This window comes from Hermetia illucens, chromosome 2 (genome assembly GCF_905115235.1).
Source record: "Hermetia illucens chromosome 2, iHerIll2.2.curated.20191125, whole genome shotgun sequence".
Classification (NCBI taxonomy): Eukaryota; Metazoa; Arthropoda; class Insecta; order Diptera; family Stratiomyidae; genus Hermetia; species Hermetia illucens.
This window is the reverse complement of record NC_051850.1, coordinates 102,320,986-102,346,427: the sequence shown is the minus strand read 5'-3', so window position 1 is coordinate 102,346,427 and position 25,442 is coordinate 102,320,986. Positions and strand designations below refer to the sequence as shown.

The window sequence follows — 25,442 nt, the reverse complement described above, 5'->3', positions numbered from 1 at the left end:
AGAAGGTGGGAACTGTGAACGCTCACACATACAGTGAATTACATCCTTTTTCGTCGAATTTAAGGGGGGGTCCCCATACATGCAAAAGGGGGGTGTAAAATTTTTTTTCATCAAATATAGTCATGTGGGGTATCAAATTAAAGGTCTCGATTAGTACTTTTCAAAGCTGATCTTAGTTTGGACATTCGTTGGAAGGGTGGGGAGCGCCGGGGGTTGAAAGTGATTACTTCTTTAAGGGGGCCATTCTCAGAAACTACCAAACCGAAAAATCTGAAAAAAATCAGGAGGCTGCCACTATATGGTGCCTAGGCTCCGAAATACCTTCCATGCCGATATCTGTTTAAATAAAGTTAATAATGGTATATTACTATAATTTTTTGTAATTGGTTAGAAACCCCCCTTAAGTTCATCCTAGTACCATGAAATTTTGCAGTGATATAGGCAATAATATAGACCATGATCTTACCAAGTTTGGTGGAAATCGCGCTATTACTAACAAAGTTATAATACGTCAAATTTGTTGCTTCTTTGAAAATTGAAGACTATGAATGTCACTATCACCCGAAAGTGGATACTCTCACATAATATATGGATATATTACGTGCTACGTATTAAGAAATACACAAAACCTTTCGTACCTGAAGCGTCCAGCTTCCGGTTTCCCGACTTGTTTGAATTTCATTGGGCACACTTCAAGTCATAAGTCTTGTTGCATTTCAACTGAATTGCACCGTGCAGTGGCAGATTTACTTTATCTTGACAATAACTTGCTCGGGCGAGAGGCATGGTTTTAATGACCGTAAAAATAAAACGAAAGAATTTTACGCTACCTCAGGCCTTTAAACCTTTTTAAGGTTTTGTGTAAACACAAAACCTTATTAAAATCGGTTTACCGTCTGTCTGTCTGTCTGTCTGTCTGTCCGTCTGGTCCGTCCGGTTTTAAAATAATAAACACAACAGTCTTAGATGTATGGAACCTCAGACTTTTGTTTTGACATTTGGATATTTCAAAGGGCTTCCCAGGGAGGTTAAGCAAATGAACTGTGGTTGGATAAGGTTTGTATAGTGGCTGCTTTGCTTGGTTAACAAGGAAGGGTTATGTTTTCGGAGTAATTAGCCAAAGAGAATAGTCTTAGATTTTGGGTGAGGCATAGGAAACGCTGGTGCTCCTGAGCTAAATAGTTGATAGGTCCTTCAACGAGTATTTTACCAAGAGCTATCAGCTTTACTGTTTGTTGTCGCCAAAGAGGCCGTGCATTTAAGAAGGTTCATTTCTACCAATTTTCGGACTTAGATGGATTCCATACGGGTTAGCCATAAGAGTAGGTCTACGCGATTGTTGGTTGTATCAGGTTGTCCACAAAGTTTTCGCACAAATATTAATGTGACAATTAAAAAGCAATTAGCAGACAAACCAAAACAGCAGGTACAACATGTGATATCCCAATGGAAAGGTCAGAGTCCCTAACTATAAAATGCATGGTAAATTATCCTTGAAGGATCAGTGTTGTGAAGGATATTCAAGGATAAACATGGAATTCGACAAAGTACATTTTCGTCATTGCATTTTGTACCGAGTTTCAAATGGGGACGAAGGTGCCGAAGGCGATTGAAAATTTGTCGAAGGTATTCAGTGAAGGAAAGGTAAAGCGCAGGACAGTTTACGGTTGGTTCGAAAAATTCTACAGCGGAGACCTGACACTTGAAGATGAACCTCGCTCAGGAAGACCCTATACGATTGACGACGATATCCTGCGCAACAAACTGGAAGCGAATCCTTTTCTTTCGACACGTGTGCTTGCAGAGGATCTCGGTGTATCAAAATCAGGAGTAGCAGTAGCCATTACGCGTCTTGGATATGTTTTGAAGAGCACAAAGTGGGTACCGCACGAACTGACTGAGCGAAATCTGGCCGATAGAGTGAGAATTTGCTCCGCTAACCTTTTACGGAACGAAAACGACCCTTTTTTGAATCGATTGGTAACTGGCGATGGGAAATGGATTGTGTACGAAAACGTAGCGAGAAGGAAAACGAGCCTACACCTCATCGAGATCAACCGGGTCCATCGGTAGCAAAGCCGTCTATTCATCAGCAGAAGCGAATGCTCAGTATATGGTGGGACGTTCGTGGCCCCATACACTACGAGCTTTTGGGACAAACGAGACCATTACCGCCGATAAGTACTGCGAGCAGCTCGACAGATTAAACACCCAGCTACGTTCGAAACGACCAGCATTGGTCAACAGGCGAAATATTTCTTTCATCATGATAACGCCCGGCCGCATACATCTTTAACTACTCAGCGAAATTGAGTGAGCTTGGCTGGGAAGTTGAGTCATCCTGCGTATAGTCCCGACCTGCTCCTTCTGATTACCATTTGTTCAGGTCCCTCAACATTTTCTGGATGGTAAAAAAATGACTCTGAAGCTGACCTCCAAAGTGCACTTCGCACGTACTTGAGGGGAAGGGGGAAGAGTTTATAGAGGGAGGATTTTGAAGTTGCCCGATAGATGGAGGGAAGTCGTATCTAATGGAGGCAATTATATATTAGATTAAATAATTAAGGTTTTTATAAACTTATCTGCTGAATTCTGTCTTTGATTTGTGCGGAAAACTTTGTGGACAACCTATATTGTACTGGTTGCGGATATGTTTTGTTATAACTGGCGAGTGCAACGTAGTTCTGCGTTGAGCTTAGGAGGGGGTGTGCATTTTCTTTTCATCGGGTATGGTCAAGGTCTTGATTAGTGCGTTTCGGTGCCGGTATTAGTTTTGACATAGAGGGAGAACCTATTCCAAATGTAATCATAATCCTGTATTTTCAGGCGCAATTGCTTAATCTCAACATCAAACAGAATGACATTTCAACCCGAGATTCGTTTGGAGCAGGAAATCTCGGACAGTGAAATAAAATCTGTTCTGTGTCCTCCGCAATGTTCGGCCACTTTGAACAATATGACAAATCATTATATCCAAACCGATGGAGATATGCTCGGTAAGATCCGTGTTTGTCAAAAGCTGTGTTAGGTCGAAATCTACTTCGCTGTGTTGTCGCTTGATCTATTCTCGAATATCCGATATGATCCTATGGGTCTAGCAATCCATTTTCTGACTCCTTACACCTTTTCTTACCATTCATCGGTAGTTTGAATTTGTGTGAACTGCCACCGACGGGCAGGAGTATCTCCGGTGAGATACGCCCCATAGTCCTTCTTTCATCAATCAATCAATCATATCAATCGGGATCATTGCTGCTATCACGCAGGTTGTCCTTATACGATACCCTGCTCCAATGTTTCTCTTATTTATTGTATTATCCAGGGCATCTGTCTACACTGAGGCTGTATATAATAGGATCGAACTGGCCACCCTCGAAATAAGGAGTCGAGGGCTCGGTCTTGGGCCACGGAATATTTGAGAGCATTCTCGCAATCAGTGCTCCGGTATTATATGTCTTTGTGGCTTCATAATCACTTGTGATTTGAAATTCAGTCTCTGGTCAATCATTACCCCTAAGTACTTGAGCACAAGCTGTATTGTTTGTGTTCCAATTTTGATTTTCATGGATGTGCACTTTCTCCGCATGGTACTACTTCCGTCTTATGTTCTACAAGCATAGACCAGCATTCTTCAATCAGGACCTAATCTCATAGACTGCTTCATTCGCATAAAGGTCGACTTCCCCGAGGAGGAGTACAACGACCGTTACACCATGTCGTCGGCGAAACCAATAGAGGTACACCAGTAGGAAGGTCCCATTCAAATTTAGTGTGATCACTGAACAGCTTTTAATCCTCGTATAGTGTATAGTAACAAAGTTACAATAGCTCAAAGTGACTTTACCGTGTAATTTACTGCAACTAAATATCAATATCACACTAAAGTGGGTAGTCAGACATGCTAAATGCGTATCAGGCTACGTACAAATGGGATAGGTCTACATTCAAATATACTGACAGAAGAAGCAAACAAAACCTTTCATACCTGGAGCGCCCAGTTTCCGGTTTCCCGATTTGTTTAAGACATATGGTAAATGCCTCGGCAAACAGTTGGCACTACTTCTACTGCTGCCCTGAGAGCTTTGTTGAGCATGCCATCCAAGCCAAGTGCTTTGTTTCCAGCTATTTTTTTTTCGCGACTTCTAGGACCTCTTTCTAATTTACCAAGGGAACTTCGTTGGTGTTCATCTCGTCAGTGGAAAGTTTTGTTTGGTACTCAAGATTTTTGGAAAACAAGTGCAATAAGCAGTTCAGGGGGAAGAAATTCGTGGAAAGCGTTTTGCCTTCGATTTTCGACATTATTTTCTGTAGGTGCAAGTGGCAATTTTTTTTACAATGCACTGTGTATCCGCACGCTCCTGAACGAGAAAATCTGTTGCGGTCAGAGTGGATGGGGGAGGACAAGGACAATGATTAGTACTTTCCGAAGTCAGTATTAGTTTTGACATTGGTTGTAAAGGATTGCTTGAAGGACCCGTTCTCAGAATCAGTTTAAACAAAGTTAATAATAGTTTATTACCATATTTATTGTAAATAGATTTCTTGGAAATTGCCTGGAATGTAAATTTCTTCCGAGCCCTCCTTATATTCTACATGCAGCTGCTCATGTACAGATCGGTTACTGTTTCGACGATTGCGTCTTTCTCCGACTTCAGATTTGCACGAAAGTTTCGAACTCGCTTCTGGGATACAATACACCTTGGCATCGACGCGGCACATGCCCACCGTAACTTTTCGCCGATCTGTAAGGCTTTATCATCTGCGTTTGCCTTCTAGCACTGTGTTTTACTGCAAAAGGTCTTTGATTCGTCAAACTTATTGGTTGCCTATTTCTCAGCTGTCTTCTGGGACAAATTCGTTTTTGTAGGCTGTATTGTTTTAAAGATGATGGTCTGGTGGTCACTATGTGTATATTCTTCGCTGGTGTACCATATCGTTTCCCAGTTGTTCCATTCTTGAGCCCATGCGTTGCAATTGCCAGCTATTATCTTAGGGCTATGGTCATTTGCATCCATTGCTAGCCTCTCCACCATAGATTTGAACTCCTCTTTCTTAAGGCTTGGTGCCACATAGCAACTGTGGATATGCAGGGTGCGGCAGCATAACTTCCTTTTTTAAAATGCGCGCCACTCAGTTAGTTGATGTCATAGCGGAGCGCTAGTGGTCTCGTTCAAGAGGGGATACTGTAAAGTTTTGTCCCGACACGGTTCAGTCGCCATCATGCGTTGGAATAGTGAGAAGCGTGCCTTTGCCGTTGAGGTTTACTTTTCAAGTGGATGTTCGGTTATTGCAACACAGCGTGCATTTCGGAATCGCTTTAATTTAGCCTCGTTGGCTCCCGTCCCAGACCGCAAATCAATTATTACATGGGTCACTACATTCAGACAAACTGCAAGTGCGGCAAAAGGAAGAGCTGGAGTCCCTCGGCCCGTTAGATCACCTGAGAACATTGAAGCAGTGAGAGCGTCAATGTTGCGATCGCCACGGCGTTCTGCGCGCAAACACGCATCTGCCCTTGGACTATCCGATCGTTCTGTGAGAAGAATTCTTCGTGATGATCTTCATTTTCATTCCTATAAGATGGCGATAGTGCAGGAACTTTCAGAACGTGACTTCAATTCTCGGATGAACGCGTGTGAGTTTCTTCTTGATGTCGTTCCCGAGGGTGCTATTGTTTTTTTTAGCGATGAAGCCCATTTTCATTTGTGTGGGTCGGTTAACAAACAAAACATGCGCTACTGGGCTGACACCAACCCTCGAGAATTGCATCAAAAGCCTTTGCATTCACCCAAAGTCACAGTGTGATGTGCAATTTCCTCAGCTGGAATTATTGGTCCCTGGTTTTTTGAGGAATATGAGGTTACAGTGACAGTGAATTCGGACCGGTATGTAAACATGCTACAGAATTTTCTTTTCCCAAGGCTAGAAAATTTGGATTTGGGGGACACTTGGTTCCAACAAGACGGTGCAAGAGCACACACTTTCTAGAGCGCCTTATCTCAATTAGAGGCGATTTGGAATGGCCGGCACGCTCTCCTGATCTGTCCCCTTGTGATTTTTTTCTATGGGGATTTTTGAAATCCCGTGTTTATGTGAACCGTCCAAGAAGCCTACAAGATTTGAAGACCAACATCCAAGAAGAAATTGCCAACATAACACCTGCTATGCTAACAAGAGTCATGACAAACGCCAGAAATCGGTTTACGCAATGTATGGAGAATGGGGGACGTCACCTAACAGATTTGATCTTCAAAACAATGTAAATAAAAACTTTAGACATGTACCTACATTATAAAAAATAAATAAATATTTTCCGATGCATGCAATAGTTTTTATTGAGTTTTGAAAAAAGGAAGTTATGCTGCCGCACCCTGTATATTCCACCAATCTTTCTCTCCACATTTTGTCGCCATATGTTCAAATTCCAAGCACCTGAAACATCTGAGGATCTATCTGCTCTCACAGTCGACAAACGACCCAACCAATCCGGGCTTTACTGGCAGTGGTAGCTCTTTCGTCGCTTCAAGGGTTAGGCTTATCGATGCACTCACCTTACACTCAATAACTAGGCGATTTTTACTGACCATTGCGCAGAATGGTAAATCTCTTCATTATAATTTGTTGTTTATAATTTATTTTTCGTTACAAGTACGATTGAAATACGGGGCCCAAATGGATACTAGAGAATGAGTGGTTAGCATAAGTTACCCTCACCACTGTACGATCAAAACCTAGATTTAAAATTGCTTATTAAAACGCCCCCGCCTAATTCGGGAGTTATGTAGAGCAAACAAAGTGGACAAAGGGAAGTGATTATTGATATTTAAATTGTTATTTTTTTAAACGCACTCAGTTGATTTTACGCGACCGCTTTTCACTTTCAATCTATTCGCAACTCCGCATTGTTTTTAATTCGTTTCTTTCAGAGTTTATGCGCGAATTTATACAGCGAAGCGTCTAGTTTTAGGTTTCCCGATTTTTTCATATCTGTTTTACGTGAACTTCTTCACATTTGCTAACAACGTTGAATTCCTAGTGTGTATGCAATTAACTATAATCGATAGAGTACTTTGGAGAGCAATGTATTTGTGTATATCGATATTGAAAAGTTATTATGCAGGTTCAACTGCCGTGCACTGAAAGTTCCTCACATAGGGTAACGCAAAACCTTTCATACCTTTCGGTTTCCGGATTTTTAGTGTTAAGTTAAAGCGTAATTGTAAACTTTCTCTTCCGAGGGTAATTATCATTGGAATTCATCATGTTTATCGCTCTCATCTCTGTTTTGTGTAGCTTGGCTGCACGCTTATGTCTACTTTGTAAATTCATGTTTAGGAAGTAAATCTAGTAGTCGTTAAAAGCAAAGAAAATCTTTTAGGTAGAGGTGTCATATGAATCATTTTATTTAAAACAAACAATGAAAACATAACATTTATTGTTCTGGTAAATTATTTCCTGAAATCAACGTTTTTATGTAGCTGACGTTCTTGGTGACAGAAAAATACATGAATCAATAATTTGTAAAATAATTTTTCCAAGACATTTATAAACACATGTAAACATTGAATTAACATTAACATCAATATTTTGATTAACCCATGCTTTTATTGAAGCTCAGTGCAGCTGCCAGTTTCTTGCGGATTCGCGGGGAGGTCCATCTGGATGTGCCCGTGCTGTAAGCGCTTAAAGGACGTAGCTCTGAAGGGGATACGCCTTCGTCGACATCGTCTGCTTCCGTTTTTATTTCCATTTTTTGAACAATTAAACGCAGAAGTTGATGCTGTTGTTCCAAAACTCTACTGATTTCCTTAAGTTTTCGTTTCTGCTTTGCTATTTCTGTGTCTATGAAATCGTCGTTTGTATCGAGAGCCATATCCATTGCACCTTGAATTGACGAACCTGGTTTAGTTTATGCAGTTATAATTTAATTTGAATAGTTTTAATTTTTAAGAGAATTATAAGCCAATTGTTTTTTTTATATCAGAAAAGTTGATAATGAGTTGTTAACAAATAATCCATATCTTTTTGTGAAAATATCCATTTACGTGTAAGTTTGTATGTTAAGAGAACTTAACATCGCTGACCTCGATTCACACAAACAAGGACAACGATGCTGGTGTCATGTTCCCTGTCATCAAGCATGTCATCATCCCACGTACCGATCGACTAATGCTTCCCTACATCGTATCTGAACTCGACAAATTGGAGCGTGAGGAAGAAGATTAAAAAATAAAAAAGAAAAACGCATTGCCAAAGAAGAAGGAGCTACTCGAAGAAGAGCTGTTGCGAAGGGAGCCAACATTTTCGACGAAGGAGACGATTTTGTATTGTTCCAAGTATTTTTGTCAAGTTATTAGTTCACACGTTCAGATGTTCTTCCCACAACTCGCGAGAAATTGAAAAACTAAACCCAGTTGACAATCCCAATGTCGTTGGAATTGATCGTTGTCCCTAAACCAGTGTTTTTGATTGTTTTTTTTTTAATTTTTCATCTGAAATGTTCATTGTAATTTTATTAAGTTTTCTGTTTGTTCGAAATCGAGCGTATCCCGTTCAATTCGTTTTAAGTCAGCGCAACGTTCCGTTTCTCCTTAGACTTTAATGACTTTTAAATTTTGAAAAAAAATACACAAAGTGTAATATCTCAAAGATATTTTGACCTTAGGTCCTATAAGATTTGGGAAAACAAACACATTACTTATAGATAAGATATGAGAAATGTACTGTGTATTGATAATAATATACTGCATCAATTATAAAAGATTGTGTATGGTGCATAGTTAGTTAGTCTTAGTCTTATAGTCGATACCCTTTATAGTCGATTTAGTAACGAAATAAATTCTGTATATTTACAAAGTGTTTTATTATTATAAAACTTGCGCACCCCGTGGTCGGGGAGGTGTCCGCGAGACCATCGACATGGCAAAATTGAGAAAGCAAGTGGGATCACACTGACGGCAGCGATAAACGCTCTGAGAGAGAGTGGTTGCGAACATGTTTGACGTCCGCCTTGAGAAATGAGCGTTCGGGTATCCGCGCTGCGGTCCATATCGAACTCTAGCGTGTATGGTACCATCGTGGCTCTGCAGATCAGACCATAAAATGTATCAGCCCATGGACTTTTCTCGCGAATCCAAAAGATTGGGTTCACTGTGGGACGTAGCGGCATCTACCCGAACCGCAGCAACATGACGCCTTACAGTGTACGACCACCTTAGCAGCGATTATCTAATAGCCGCGGGCGCAGAAGTGTCGGCCCTCTCTGTTCGCAGAGCCAACAAGCATTTCCATTGGCAACTGAAATTAGCGGCTGCAAACTTCACGCCCATCACAATTCACGGCTACGGGCAGACGTGAGTGTTGGCTTGCGTAGGACTTTTTCGCGGTGCTTCATTTTAGCTGATGAGTGGTCAGTGTCCCCATATTAGGGGCAGACTTCTTATGTCACTAAGGGCTGCTGGTGGATATGCAGCATGGGTCCTGATGGTCAGCACGAAATCCTTTAAGCTCTCGAAGATATTCTCAAGACACCAATTTGTTCACCTTTCGCACTCTTCGATTTCATACAAATGACTATTGGTTGGTACAGTGTGGCGGGAACTCTACTACGAAGCTTGGACGTCCGTTTCTTTTACTTAGATCATATTCCACCGAGTTCAAGCATTTGGCACTTCTCGAGTTCGATTTTCAACGCCTCATGGCAATGGCCTAATTACCAACGTTGAAAAGTGCAAATTTCTCAAGCAGGTGAAATTTCTAGGCCATTTCATTACTCCCGATCCAGACATGGTGCTGCAGGCTGCACATGTACAGCATTGGCTTCAATTCTTGGTCTTTTAGCGAAGTCATTCGAACGTCATTTGGATCGATAAATACCAGCTTTATTACGACGATCGACATAAATCTGGCATGTGACTTATCATGTGTTTAACACTATAATTTCCGAACGACTCTGAATATCAAAAAATCGGTTTGCTCATATATAATAATAATCGTTGGCGCAACAATCCATATTGGATCAGGGCCTTGAAGTGTGTTAGAGCACTTCATTCAAGACCGTAACGGTACACTACAGAACACTGTAGGAGGCAATGTGGTCAGCATTGCGCTCGCCCGAGATTATTACCCTGATTTGACTCAGGTACTCATTCACAGCTGAGTCGACTGGTATCCGACGTCAAGTCACGATACAAATCCCACTGCCACCAGCGAGATTTGAACCGCGGCCTTCCGTATGACAACCCAGTGCTCTAACCACTGAGCTATCCGGACACTCATATATACTAAATTATATCTAGATACAATTGATGCCAAAAAAGATTCGATTCCGCGGATCCGACACCGGGATGACCCCCTAAATATACACTTATCTTCCAGTTTTGAAAAACAATTGAAGTGGTTAGGTGATGCGAAACTGAATGAATGAATTAAAAAACTCGCCGTTTTCACGGTCGATAACAATTCACTAATACCAAATTATTGAATTCGATATTTGCATAACTGTCTCCGTCTACTTGTTACTTGTTTGTTTTTACTTATTTGGCTTATCAAAATAACGGCCTCTGCTGGACTCCTAAAAATTTTAGGTTTTTTTGACTTTGACTTTTCCCACCTAGATTGATTATTCGACCTACTGTGCGTCGGTGGTAAGCTCAAGGCGGATTTCTTAAGACAGGCTTTCTTCCAGCAGGCAGACGGCACTGGAAGTAAGCGTGAGCGGTTTTAGCTGGGGGATGAAGTGCTGTGGTGGAGCGCCGGGAAGAAGACCGGACAGCCACGAGGCCGGTGTAAAAAGCTCCAATTGCTGGCCGTGAAAAAAATGACAAATTAATTTTAACTAATTTTTGGACAATTTGAAGAACGCTCACATATATTCGAATTAATATTAATTTGTGTCCGGATAGGTGAGTAGTTAGAGAATAAGGTTGTCGTACGGAAGGTGGCGGTTCAAATCTCACTGGTGGCAGTGGTATTTATATCGTGATTTGACGTCGGATACTAGTCGACTCAGCTATAAATGAGTATCTGAGCCAAATCAGGGTAATAATCTCGGGCGAACGCAATGCTGACCAAATTGCCTCCCCCAGTGTACTGCAGTGTACCAATACGGTCTTGAATAAAGTGCTCCAACACACTTCAAGGCCCTGATCCAATATGGATTGTTGCGCCAACGATTATTATTATTATTAATTTTAATTTTTTCATCCGCTCGTACTAATAAATAGTTATATTTTTGAACAAAATTATAAGCCAGTGGCATGCACGTGTACACCATCGTATTGGAAGCGTATTTTTTTTGCAAAATATAGCCTTGTTAGGTATCAAAGCAATTGATTAGCCCATTATAAAGCTGATTTTAAGTTTAATGGAGGTTGCGAGTTAGGAGAATTGAGCGTGAAAAAGTATAAACTTAAAGACGGAAGCCATTCTCAGAAATTGCAGAAACAACAAATTTGAAAAAAAAATCACAATGACATTCCTACACGACGTTCAGGCCTGAAAATATCTCTTTCCCGAAATCTGCTCGAATAAAGCCAATATTTTCTTCGTACTATTATTAATAAAGTTATAGACGCCAAAACGTATTGGCACAATATTTTATGAACTTAAGTAAACTGTGAAATTCTACGCATACTGTGAATGGCATAATTTAGTGTAGAGTTGAAAGGGTTCTCATAGAAATTAAGAGGAGGAGGTGAAATTGTTTTCTTCGAATGTGGCCTTGGGCCTGCAGAAGGTCCTAGTTGCTGTGTTGGTAAGTGAGCGGTTAAAATACGCAGCCTTAAAATAAGGCAGGATTCATGCTCAGAAACCACTTATCCACAAAATTTCAAACAATTTGCGGTAATGCGCCTATATCTCATCCGCCTCATCCGTCTGCTTAAGTAATTAGTACATGTATTACTATATTTTGGGAACACAGTGGAAAAATCCTGTCGAAATAAAAGCATAATTTTGTAGAAATTCATGAAACTTATCAGTTTCGCGAGAATCGTAATGTAGATAAAGAAGTTATAGTAGATCAAGGTTGTGCTTTTCATGTGAATTTATTGCAGTCGTCCAGTTCTCCACTAGTTATTGTTTTGTGTTAGAATACTCTGGCGGCATTCCGCTTTTGGAGTAGGGTGATCCACAGTGAATGTTGACACGTGAGTCGTGGATGCGGTTCATGGAGCGGAAGTACACAATTGCTGAGCTCGACGGGGGGTGCTCCTCGTAACGCTTCAGATCAGAAACGCTTCAGATCAGAAATATAATTCCGTACGATAGGAAGATATTCTGGGCATACTAGGCAATACTTTCCACGTCTCGAGCTACCTTTTACGCATATCGAGGAATTATCTGAGAAAACGCACTCTGCTCTATGAGGCGCTAGAGGATGGGAGAAGGATGGTCATGGTTTCAATCTTGCACTGAAAAGAATGAAGTACTCATCCTGACTGAAAAGAAAATCGTAACCCTGTGTCTCATATCGATCGGGGAGTCGATAATCCAGTCAAAACCAACGGTTTTGGACTGACCCTCGACTAAAAGATGAGCTTTTTCGAGCAAACAAAGTAGCAGCAGACAAGGTTGCAGCTGGATTTTTGGCCTTGAGCTAACCAACGCAGACGTCATCTTCTGATGAATACAACGCAGTCTGTTTTGCTCTATGGCGCAGAGGTATGGGCTGATGCTCTTGGTAACGAGGTATATCGTGAGGTTTGCGGTGACTAGCGATTGCGGGAGTGATTCTCGTTGCCCTTCTTTCTTCCTTGTCAAAATGAGGTAAGAGGCAGATGGACTACGCAGCTCATTGGCAACTTAGATGTGTGGTTGACCCGAAACCATGGTGGGACTAACTATTTCTTTACCTACATAGCTCCTAAGTGGGCAGGGAGGTTTTCAGCACGATCTGCTGATTGTGTGTTTTGCAATGCAGTTGTGGACGACGCCTATCACATTTTTTTTATGGAAGGTGGGATGAGATTCGTCAAGATCTTTGTTTAAACACAGGCAATGCGACAAACGTTTCCAGCTAGCTCTCTGACGATGGCGAGGTGTTTAGTTACTAGTCCGACGGCGTACCGTTTGCGGGAGTCCAACATTCTGTGAGAGAGCTCATCAGTGTAGTCTATGTGTTTCAGGAAAGATAACATAGTCCATTGAACTCCTTCATCTCATCCAGCCCAGGCCATGACCCAATATGGATTGTTATGCCAACGATTATCATTATTATTATATATCGCTCTGATATTAGCTATTAGATTCTCTTCTCTTTCTCTTCTCTGCATACAATATTCAAGATATAGTTTTTGCTGCCGCTCGAAACTGATGAAAAGCAGCGGTGAGGTGGTGACTTGGACTGAACTCTAAACACTATTTTACAAAGATTCGAAGGGCGTTAATATGGCCGGTACAGGGAGATTCAGAGCGGAGACCAATCTGTTCTATGTCGATCAATCCTTCGAGTTGGTCCTTGATGCTTTTCAAGATGATTTTAGCGAACACCTTCGACAGTAAGAAGCATGCAAATATCCCTTTAGTGGCCGTTCTTACTTTTTGGAATTTTAACCAGTCAGTCAGATCTTGTAGCGTGATTTTGGGTGGCAAACTACAAGATGCACGTACATATACCGTAAACAAACGAACATTGCCTATTACACAAGATTATACTTATATATGCATGTATATAAATTGATCATATAAAACGAAATGTTTCCCTGCGACCTTCCATTCGTGTGACCTCACCCTGTTGTGGTATTGACGAATTGATATGATGACGTCATGCACGTTTTAGAATGTATGCAATTCACATAAAATATAAAAGTTTTACCTTCTATTACTTTGTTAATAATAGTTGGATTTCCTTCAAACTTCCCAGAGTTATGCCTTATGTTATCCCTCATACCACTGCCTTCTGTACTCTAGCATGAACTTAAGGGTGGTTTCGGACTAGCCATTTCCGAATAAATCTGGTGTGACAGACAGAAAGACAGATATCGACCCGATTCTAAGAAGGCTTTGTTTGACACAAAACCTTAACAATGAGGAGAATTATTTATCTATAAGAGTTTCTGGCTTTAAATTTATTAATTATGCAGTATGAATGTCAACGTGATTAACCTAGATGAAAATTTCCCTAAGTATTGAAATAACATAGAGAAGGAAAAGGTGTTCATAAGAATAGAATAATAAGTGATTCCTTACTATCTTCACTGAAGGGATTATAAAACCATTTACGAAGAACCGAATCTAAAAATCCCAATTTACACTTGGTATGGTTGGGATACTCGATTAACTCCATTTTGTCAACTTTCTCAAGCCACATTTGAGGCAGTTTTCGTTCCAGTTCAGTGTGTAGAACTACCTGAAATTAGAAAAATATACTTAAATGTGGATTACCACGTAAATCGAATTATATTGCTTTTACCTGCATAGCTAATCGCTTCAATTGAGCATTTCTCCGAACTGACTCAATATCGCCTACAGCCAAACCGATGAGCAGGTTCATCAGGAGAATGGGCATCAGAATCATAAAGAGACCTGTAATTAAGAGCAGCTATACAACACAGTAATTAAAAGATGTCCTGCAAAACAATATTATCAGATACCCAAAGATATTTATATAACTTTATTATTTCCCAGAATTTAGTTACTCCTTGATAATTATAAGTCTTGGGAGTTCTGTACAATTTCACCTTTATGCGAAGAAGAGTATTTCAACGGTCGTTGATTGTTAAGTAATTGGGTTTTGATGGCACACGAAAAACAAAAGCGATTAGTAGTATTCGGAAGACAATGCAGGAAAGGTTCCAGTTTTCTGTAGGAAGTGCCTTTTTGCTTATAAAGCAAAGTAAAGTCCAAAACTATTCCATTTGATAAAGATTTATAGTCCTTTTTAACTATACCATTTGATACAGATTTGTAGTCTGCCTGATTGTCTTACGCAATTTATTCCAAAATAACTGATCCTATTCTTAGGAAATTTGAACTAATCTCATATAATGAAAAATGTGGATAGATTTTGATTTTGGGGATTTGGGATTTCGAATATGATGCCACAATATTAGGTTAAAACGGAAAGATACCGACATAGCATTTTATGATTTGTCATTGCACAAAATGTAGCAAATTCATATAACCATTGACTGATTCTACAGATCCACTCCGTAACACTGTCTAGCAGTCATCAAAATCAGTATTCAGTGAATTCCATTCGCAAAATGCGACATGATTGAAAGGGTAACATCAGACCACCTTGGATGTAGCTAGTTTGATCTTTTCATCTTTATTGAAGAGTAGCTACGGAACACTGGCCTTGATATTCATGATGCTACTCTCGCAAAATTCTGAATCTTTCGATTACGTCCACCATTCCTAAATCTCGGTAATGATGCATTGTCTTTGTCGACTGACTCTGAATGGAGCTTTCGGAGTTTTTCTACTGGCCTTTGTCCATCCGTTTTATAATACTTTCGAATACTTTTTGTATACCAGAGTATCATTCATACGTTGCAGGTAGATACGAATGGCGGAACAACAAATTGCGAAGAAACGAAAGGTGACTAGACCGCTGGTCCTGTTCATTAAACCGACGGAGGGCTAGACGTTTGTTGAAATCTCTGTCGCTCTAAGGTTAAGGGTGAAGTCTGAACACAGTGGATCAAAAGTGAAGCAGCCAGTGAAACTCTCTGAATTAGGTAGAGAGGCTTAGTATAGGGGTTCATCCTGGGACCGGACCTCTCGAACGTTTTCGGGGTCGGATAGGGACGGCAACGGTATCACAGGTCCCAAGAATGCTCACTTTCTCCAATTCGAGCGAGAACTTGAACCATATAAGCTGGACGTTCTGGGTTTAAGCGATGTAAAATGGTGGGACTCTAGAGAGTGCTCCTCTCCCGCTTGCGGCAATGTATTTTTGTCGGTGTGGGATTGTTTCTGATGACTACCATAAGGTACGTTCTTGTAACCTGGAAGCTGGTCCAGGTTAAGGAGCATCAAAATTGTACAGTGTTATGCATCAACGAAGACTTCCGATATAGTGGAGAAGGAAGCTTTCTCCGAACGGGGCTCTGATATCACCTTGCTTAGACATATGATGGACAAGCACGGTCTTGGCGACCGCAACGGTGATGGTGGAAGGTTTGTGGATTTCTACAGCTTCCATCGCCTAGTAATTGATGGCACATTGTTCGGGCGTAGAACTTACCATAAAGTCAATTAGATTCCAACTGGTACGGTACGAGCAACCAGATTGACAACTTTACGATTTGCAGTAGATTTCGGAGTTGCCTCATGGTTTGGGGTACCAAGTGAGGTGCAGACAAAGGGATCACCTTCTGATGGTTGCTTACGTTCACTTTCGCAATGATAGAGAACTGCCACCTCCAAATTCAACTTCGACCGAAAGAGCTTGCATGTGGTCGCAAATCTTGTGATGGTCCTGTGAAGGACATTCACGGCCGACTCCACGAAAACGAGCAACTGAAGAGGTGTCACCAAATGTCATGTGCTGAATGGAGGTAAAATCCTCGGAATTTGAGGTCCAGAGCGGAGTCCACCAGGGTTACTCTGCGCTAGTGTTCTTCTTGTGTTATTGTATAGGAGCAGCACAATATTAACTTCGCTTCGGTTTATGTTGAAAAGCTCTGGAAAGTACTAATGGGTACTAAAAAAGTACTGAAAAACGACCAGAAGTACTAAGGTACTGATGAACTTCAAAAGGTACAAAATCTTTATTAAAAAAAGACAACACTGTGACCTGACCTTTGGACTGAGATTGAGGGCAATCTTTCCGATATATATGAAGACTAGAAAACTATTTATGTTTGAAACTTTCCGCTCATCCTTCTTCTATTGGAATTTGGATTCTTCAATACTTACGAGAAGACCCCGCTACCGGGATGAGGAAAAGCCTAAAGGAAAATAAAATTTGTCTTTGTACTTACTCAGAATAACGAAAGATGGAATCGCTAGCTTCAGCTGGTTATTGTAGAAAGGATTAACATAAGTGCCGACAAAATCCAATTCACCTAACATCATTGAGAATGTTCTCATCAGCGACATTGGTATATTTGAGAAAGATAGATGATTTGCTTGATCGCTGGCAATCTGAAAATTTGGCAAATTTGGTTTACAAGTTGCCGAATCACACTGAACTAAATTCCTGTCTTACCTTCGAGAGAAGTATGAAGAATGCTAATCCAAACGCAATTATTAAAATAGAGAAAACCAACAATACTTTAATCAACGTTTGGAGAATCTCAAGGAACATTACCACGTAGATCCCCACCTGAAAGGAAAACATGAAAAATATTTCAGGTTATTTATGAAAAGTGAAATGCAAACAATAAATAATAATATTTAAAGCATAGTTGTATATCTTGTGTTTGGATAGCTGAGTGGTTAGAGTACAAGGCTGTCGTACTGAAGATCGCGGTTCAAATTTCAGTGGTGGCAGTGGAATTTGTAACGTAATTCGACATCGGATACCAGTCGACTCAGCTGTGAAGGAGTACCTGAGTCAAATCAGTGTAATAATTTCGGACGAGCGCAATGCTGTCCACATTGCCTCCTACAGGATATTGTAATCGTGTAGTGTACCGTTCCGGACTTAAATAAAGTGCTCTAACGGACTTCAAGGCCCTGACCCAATTGGATTGTTGAGCCAACGATTAGTATTATTATATATACGTTTACTACTTAATAGGTAACGTACTTTGTGATTTATTAATTGTAGCAAGTAGGAGCGTGCATTGGGGCGCAAACGTTGACTGTGAACTACAAATAAGAGGGATACCAGCTTGTGCGGCCAGCCTGGAATTGTGTTATTGATAATACGTTATTAAAACAAGGGACCAACTAGCACTTTTTATTTACGTATTTCGCTTTTGGAAGCCGATGCCATGCCGAGAGCTCTAGAATGCATGCCTACTCAAAATCTTTGGATATGACATTCGGGCAAAACCTAGATTAAATGGTGGCAAAAGGGAAGTACTTCTTATAAGCAAATCATCGCAGATAGGCGGGCTTCCCTAAATGTAGTATTCCCTTTAACACAATGACTACCATCTAACCTCTTTTTAAGGTTTTGTGTAAACACAAAACCTTATTAAAATCGGTTTACTGTCTGTCTGTCTGTCTGTCTGTCTGTCCGTCACACGCATTTTTCTCGGAGACGGTTACAGAGATTGACACCAAATTTGGTAGAAAGGTGGGAACTGTGAACGCTCACACATACAGTGAATTACATCCTTTTTCGTCGAATTTAAGGGGGGGTCCCCATACATGCAAAAGGGGGGTGTAAAATTTTTTTTCATCAAATATAGTCATGTGGGGTATCAAATTAAAGGTCTCGATTAGTACTTTTCAAAGCTGATCTTAGTTTTGACATTCGTTGGAAGGGTGGGGAGCGCCGGGGGTTGAAAGTGATTACTTCTTTAAGGGGGCCATTCTCAGAAACTACCAAACCGAAAAATCTGAAAAAAATCAGGAGGCTGCCACTATATGGTGCCTAGGCTCCGAAATACCTTCCATGCCGATATCTGTTTAAATAAAGTTAATAATGGTATATTACTATAATTTTTTGTAATTGGTTAGAAACCCCCCTTAAGTTCATCCTAGTACCATGAAATTTTGCAGTGATATAGGCAATAATATAGACCATGATCTTACCAAGTTTGGTGGAAATCGCGCTATTACTAACAAAGTTATAATACGTCAAATTTGTTGCTTCTTTGAAAATTGAAGACTATGAATGTCACTATCACCCGAAAGTGGATACTCTCACATAATATATGGATATATTACGTGCTACGTATTAAGAAATACACAAAACCTTTCGTACCTGAAGCGTCCAGCTTCCGGTTTCCCGACTTGTTTGAATTTCATTGGGCACACTTCAAGTCATAAGTCTTGTTGCATTTCAACTGAATTGCACCGTGCAGTGGCAGATTTACTTTATCTTGACAATAACTTGCTCGGGCGAGAGGCATGGTTTTAATGACCGTAAAAATAAAACGAAAGAATTTTACGCTACCTCAGGCCTTTAAAACCTTTTTAAGGTTTTGTGTAAACACAAAACCTTATTAAAATCGGTTTACCGTCTGTCTGTCTGTCTGTCTGTCTGTCCGTCTGGTCCGTCCGGTTTTAAAATAATAAACACAACAGTCTTAGATGTATGGAACCTCAGACTTTTGTTTTGACATTTGGATATTTCAAAGGGCTTCCCAGGGAGGTTAAGCAAATGAACTGTGGTTGGATAAGGTTTGTATAGTGGCTGCTTTGCTTGGTTAACAAGGAAGGGTTATGTTTTCGGAGTAATTAGCCAAAGAGAATAGTCTTAGATTTTGGGTGAGGCATAGGAAACGCTGGTGCTCCTGAGCTAAATAGTTGATAGGTCCTTCAACGAGTATTTTACCAAGAGCTATCAGCTTTACTGTTTGTTGTCGCCAAAGAGGCCGTGCATTTAAGAAGGTTCATTTCTACCAATTTTCGGACTTAGATGGATTCCATACGGGTTAGCCATAAGAGTAGGTCTACGCGATGTTGGTTGTATCAGGTTGTCCACAAAGTTTTCGCACAAATATTAATGTGACAATTAAAAAGCAATTAGCAGACAAACCAAAACAGCAGGTACAACATGTGATATCCCAATGGAAAGGTCAGAGTCCTAACTATAAAATGCATGGTAAATTATCCTTGAAGGATCAGTGTTGTGAAGGATATTCAAGGATAAACATGGAATTCGACAAAGTACATTTTCGTCATTGCATTTTGTACGAGTTTCAAATGGGGACGAAGGTGCCGAAGGCGATTGAAAATTTGTCGAAGGTATTCAGTGAAGGAAAGGTAAAGCGCAGGACAGTTTACGGTTGGTTCGAAAAATTCTACAGCGGAGACCTGACACTTGAAGATGAACCTCGCTCAGGAAGACCCTATACGATTGACGACGATATCCTGCGCAACAAACTGGAAGCGAATCCTTTTCTTTCGACACGTGTGCTTGCAGAGGATCTCGGTGTATCAAAATCAGGAGTAGCAGTAGCCATTACGCGTCTTGGATATGTTTTGAAGAGCACAAAGTGGGTACCGCACGAACTGACTGAGCGAAATCTGGCCGATAGAGTGAGAATTTGCTCCGCTAACCTTTTACGGAACGAAAACGACCCTTTTTTGAATCGATTGGTAACTGGCGATGGGAAATGGATTGTGTACGAAAACGTAGCGAAGAAACGAGCCTACACTCATCGAGATCAACCGGGTCCATCGGTAGCAAAGCCGTCTATTCATCAGCAGAAGCGAATGCTCAGTATATGGTGGGACGTTCGTGGCCCCATACACTACGAGCTTTTGGGACCAAACGAGACCATTACCGCCGATAAGTACTGCGAGCAGCTCGACAGATTAAACACCCAGCTACGTTCGAAACGACCAGCATTGGTCAACAGGCGAAATATTTCTTTCATCATGATAACGCCCGGCCGCATACATCTTTAACTACTCAGCGAAAATTGAGTGAGCTTGGCTGGGAAGTTGAGTCATCCTGCGTATAGTCCCGACCTTGCTCCTTCTGATTACCATTTGTTCAGGTCCCTCCAACATTTTCTGGATGGTAAAAAAATGACTTCTGAAGCTGACCTCCAAAGTGCACTTCGCACGTACTTTGAGGGGAAGGGGGAAGAGTTTTATAGAGGGAGGATTTTGAAGTTGCCCGATAGATGGAGGGAAGTCGTATCTAATGGAGGCAATTATATATTAGATTAAATAATTAAAGGTTTTTATAAACTTATCTGCTGAATTCTGTCTTTGATTTGTGCGAAAACTTTGTGGACAACCTATATTTGTACTGTTTGCGGATATGTTTTGTTATAACTGGCGAGTGCAACGTAGTTCTGCGTTGAGCTTAGGAGGGGGTGTGCATTTTCTTTCATCGGGTATGGTCAAGGTCTTGATTAGTGCGTTTCGGTGCCGGTATTAGTTTTGACATAGAGGGAGAACCTATTCCAAATGTAATCATAATCCTGTATTTTCAGGCGCAATTGCTTAATCTCAACATCAAACAGAATGACATTTCAACCCGAGATTCGTTTGGAGCAGGAAATCTCGGACAGTGAAATAAAATCTGTTCTGTGTCCTCCGCAATGTTCGGCCACTTTGAACAATATGACAAATCATTATATCCAAACCGATGGAGATATGCTCGGTAAGATCCGTGTTTGTCAAAAGCTGTGTTAGGTCGAAATCTACTTCGCTGTGTTGTCGCTTGATCTATTCTCGAATATCCGATATGATCCTATGGGTCTAGCATCCATTTTCTGACTCCTTACACCTTTCTTACCATTCATCGGTAGTTTGAATTTGTGTGAACTGCCACCGACGGGCAGGAGTATCTCCGGTGAGATACGCCCCATAGTCCTTCTTTCATCAATCAATCAATCATATCAATCGGGATCATTGCTGCTATCACGCAGGTTGTCCTTATACGATACCCTGCTCCAATGTTTCTCTTATTTATTGTATTATCCAGGGCATCTGTCTACACTGAGGCTGTATATAATAGGATCGAACTGGCCACCCTCGAAATAAGGAGTCGAGGGCTCGGTCTTGGGCCACGGATATTTGAGAGCATTCTCGCAATCAGTGCTCCGGTATTATATGTCTTTGTGGCTTCATAATCCACTTGTGATTTGAAATTCAGTCTCTGGTCAATCATTACCCCTAAGTACTTGAGCACAAGCTGTATTGTTTGTGTTCCAATTTTGATTTTCATGGATGTGCACTTTCTCCGCATGGTACTACTTCCGTCTTATGTTCTACAAGCAATAGACCAGCATTCTTCAATCAGGACCTAATCTCATAGACTGCTTCATTCGCATAAAGGTCGACTTCCCCGAGGAGGAGTACAACGACCGTTACACCAATGTCGTCGGCGAAACCAATAGAGGTACACCAGTAGGAAGGTCCCATTCAAATTTAGTGTGATCACTGAACAGCTTTTATCCTCGTATAGTGTATAGTAACAAAGTTACAATAGCTCAAAGTTGACTTTACCGTGTAAATTTACTGCAACTAAATATCAATATCACACTAAAGTGGGTAGTCAGACATGCTAAATGCGTATCAGGCTACGTACAAATGGGATAGGTCTACATTCAAATATACTGACAGAAGAAGCAAACAAAACCTTTCATACCTGGAGCGCCCAGTTTCCGGTTTCCCGATTTGTTTAAGACATATGGTAAATGCCTCGGCAAACATTTGGCACTACTTCTACTGCTGCCCTGAGAGCTTTGTTGAGCATGCCATCCAAGCCAAGTGCTTTGTTTCCAGCTATTTTTTTTTTCGCGACTTCTAGGACCTCTTTCTAATTTACCAAGGGAACTTCGTTGGTGTTCATCTCGTCAGTGGAAAGTTTGTTGGTACTCAAGATTTTTGGAAAACAAGTGCAATAAGCAGTTCAGGGGAAGAAATTCGTGGAAAGCGTTTGCCTTCGATTTTCGACATTATTTTCTTGTAGGTGCAAGTGGCAATTTTTTTTACAATGCACTGTGTATCCGCACGCTCCTGAACGAGAAAATCTGTTGCGGTCAGAGTTGGATGGGGGAGGACAAGGACAATGATTAGTACTTTCCGAAGTCAGTATTAGTTTTGACATTGGTTGTAAAGGATTGCTTGAAGGACCCGTTCTCAGAATCAGTTTAAACAAAGTTAATAATAGTTTATTACCATATTTATTGTAAATAGATTTCTTGGAAATTGCCTGGGAATGTAATTTCTTCCGAGCCTCCTTATATTCTACATGCAGCTGCTCATGTACAGATCGGTTACTGTTTCGACGATTGCGTCTTTCTCCGACTTCAGATTTGCACGAAAGTTTCGAACTCGCTTCTGGGATACAATACACCTTGGCATCGACGCGGCACATGCCCACCGTAACTTTTCGCCGATCTGTAAGGCTTTATCATCTGCGTTTGCCTTCTAGCACTGTGTTTTACTGCAAAAGGTCTTTGATTCGTCAAACTTATTGGTTGCCTATTTCTCATCTGTCTTCTGGGACAAATTCGTTTTTGTAGGCTGTATTGTTTTAAAGATGATGGTCTGGTGGTCACCTATGTGTATATTCTTCGCTGGTGTACCATATCGTTTCCCAGTTGTTCATTCTTGAGCCCATGCGTTGCAATTGCCAGCTATTATCTAGGGCTAATGGTCATTTGCATCCATTGCTAGCCTTCCACCATAGATTTGAACTCCTCTTTCTTAAGGCTGTGCACATAGCAACTGTGGATATGCAGGGTGCGGCGCATAACTTCCTTTTTAAAATGCGCGCCACTCAGTTAGTGATGTCATAGCGGAGCGCTAGTGGTCTCGGTTCAAAGAGGGATACTGTAAAGTTTGTCCCGACACGGTTCAGTCGCCATCATGCGTTGGAATAGTGAGAAGCGTGCCTTTGCGTTGAGGTTTTACTTTTCAGGGGATGTTCGGTTATGCAACACAGCGTGCATTTCGGAATCGCTTTAATTTAGGCCTCGTTGGCTCCCGTCCCATGACCGCAAATCAATTATTACATGGGTCACTACATTCAGACAAACTGCAAGTGCGGCAAAAGGAAGAGCTGGAGTCCCTCGGCCCGTTAGATCACTCTGAGACACATTGAAGCAGTGAGAGCGTCTAATGTTGCGATCGCCACGGCGTTCTGCGCGCAACACGCATCTGCCCTTGACTATCCGATCGTTCTGTGAGAAGAATTCTTCGTGATGATCTTCATTTTCATTCCTATAAGATGGCGATAGTGCAGGAACTTTCAGAACGTGACTTCAATTCTCGGATGAACGCGTGTGAGTTTCTTCTTGATGTCGTTCCCGAGGGTGCTATTGTTTTTTTAGCGATGAAGCCCATTTTCATTTGTGTGGGTCGGTTAACAAACAAACATGCGCTACTGGGCTGACAACCAACCCTCGAGAATTGCATCAAAAGCCTTTGCATTCACCCAAGTCACCAGTGTGATGTGCAATTTCCTCAGCTGGAATTATTGGTCCCCTGGTTTTTTGAGGAATATGAGGTTACAGTGACAGTGAATTCGGACCGGTATGTAAACATGCTACAGAATTTCTTTTCCAAGGCTAGAAAATTTGGATTTGGGGGACACTTGGTTCCAACAAGACGGTGCAAGAGCACACACTTTCTAGAGCGGCCTTATCTCAATTAGAGGCGATTTGGAATGGCCGGCACGCTCTCCTGATCTGTCCCCTTGTGATTTTTTTCTATGGGGATTTTTGAAATCCCGTGTTTATGTGAACCGTCCAAGAAGCCTACAAGATTTGAAGACCAACATCCAAGAAGAAATTGCCAACATAACACCTGCTATGCTAACAAGAGTCATGACAACGCCAGAAATCGGTTTACGCAATTGTATGGAGAATGGGGGACGTCACCTAACAGATTTGATCTTCAAACAATGTAAATAAAAACTTTAGACATGTACCTACATTATAAAAAATAAATAAATATTTTCCGATGCATGCAATAGTTTTTATTGCGTTTTGAAAAAGGAAGTTATGCTGCCGCACCCTGTATATTCCACCAATCTTTCTCTCCACATTTTGTCGCCATATGTTCAAATTCCAAGCACCTGAAACATCTGAGGATCTATCTGCTCTCACAGTCGACAAACGACCCAACCAATCCGGGCTTACTGGCAGTGGTAGCTCTTTCGTCGCTTCAAGGGTTAGGCTTATCGATGCACTCACCTTACACTCAATAACTAGGCGATTTTTACTGACCATTGCGCAGAATGGTAAATCTCTTCATTATAATTTGTTGTTTATAATTTATTTTTCGTTACAAGTACGATTGAAATACGGGGCCCAAATGGATACTAGAGAATGAGTGGTTAGCATAAGTTACCCTCACCACTGTACGATCAAAACCTAGATTTAAAATTGCTTATTAAAACGCCCCCGCCTAATTCGGGGAGTTATGTAGAGCAAACAAAGTGGACAAAGGGAAGTGATTATTGATATTTAAATTGTTATTTTTTTAAACGCACTCAGTTGATTTTACGCGACACGCTTTTCACTTTCAATCTATTTCGCAACTCCGCATTGTTTTAATTCGTTTCTTTCAGAGTTTATGCGCGAATTTATACAGCGAAGCGTCTAGTTTTAGGTTTCCCGATTTTTTTCATATCTGTTTTACGTGAACTTCTTCACATTTGCTAACAACGTTGAATTCCTAGTGTGTATGCAATTAACTATAATCGATAGAGTACTTTGGAGAGCACTGTATTTGTGTATATCGATATTGAAAGTTATTATGCAGGTTCAACTGCCGTGCACTGAAAGTTCCTCACATAGGGTAACGCAAAACCTTTCATACCTTTCGGTTTCCGGATTTTTAGTGTTAAGTTAAAGCGTAATTGTAAACTTTCTCTTCCGAGGGTATTATCATTGGAATTCATC

At 41.0% G+C, this 25,442-nt stretch overlaps 1 protein-coding gene across 2 annotated transcripts; it reads right to left on the bottom strand.

Annotated features, from left to right (window-relative positions):
• Positions 1 to 7,379: 7,379 nt before the first annotated feature.
• On the bottom strand, positions 7,380 to 24,949 carry LOC119649726 (transient receptor potential cation channel subfamily A member 1-like). Of its 2 annotated transcripts, none has more exons than XM_038052006.1 (6): positions 24,732 to 24,949; positions 17,159 to 17,275; positions 16,932 to 17,094; positions 14,414 to 14,526; positions 14,191 to 14,350; positions 7,380 to 7,899 (listed from the first exon to the last, which is right to left on the bottom strand). In XM_038052006.1, exons 1-6 carry the CDS (start codon positions 24,765 to 24,767, stop codon positions 7,592 to 7,594), a joined length of 897 nt encoding a protein of 298 aa, XP_037907934.1. In that variant the 5' UTR covers positions 24,768 to 24,949; the 3' UTR covers positions 7,380 to 7,591. The 2 variants fall into 2 exon arrangements, with proteins under 2 accessions (XP_037907934.1, XP_037907935.1); XM_038052007.1 differs by having other exon boundaries at positions 7,380 to 7,884.
• Between the last annotated feature and the right edge of the window lie 493 nt (positions 24,950 to 25,442).

Coding starts and splice junctions, on each gene's coding strand:
- LOC119649726 (XM_038052006.1), bottom strand. CDS start 24,767: ATGGTCAGTAAAAATCGCCTAGTTATTGAGTGTAAG. Junction 14,527..16,931: donor TCCATCTTTCGTTATTCTGA/GTAAGTACAAAG, acceptor TCTTAATTACAG/GTCTCTTTATGATTCTGATG. Junction 14,351..14,413: donor TGAAGCGATTAGCTATGCAG/GTAAAAGCAATA, acceptor TTCTAATTTCAG/GTAGTTCTACACACTGAACT.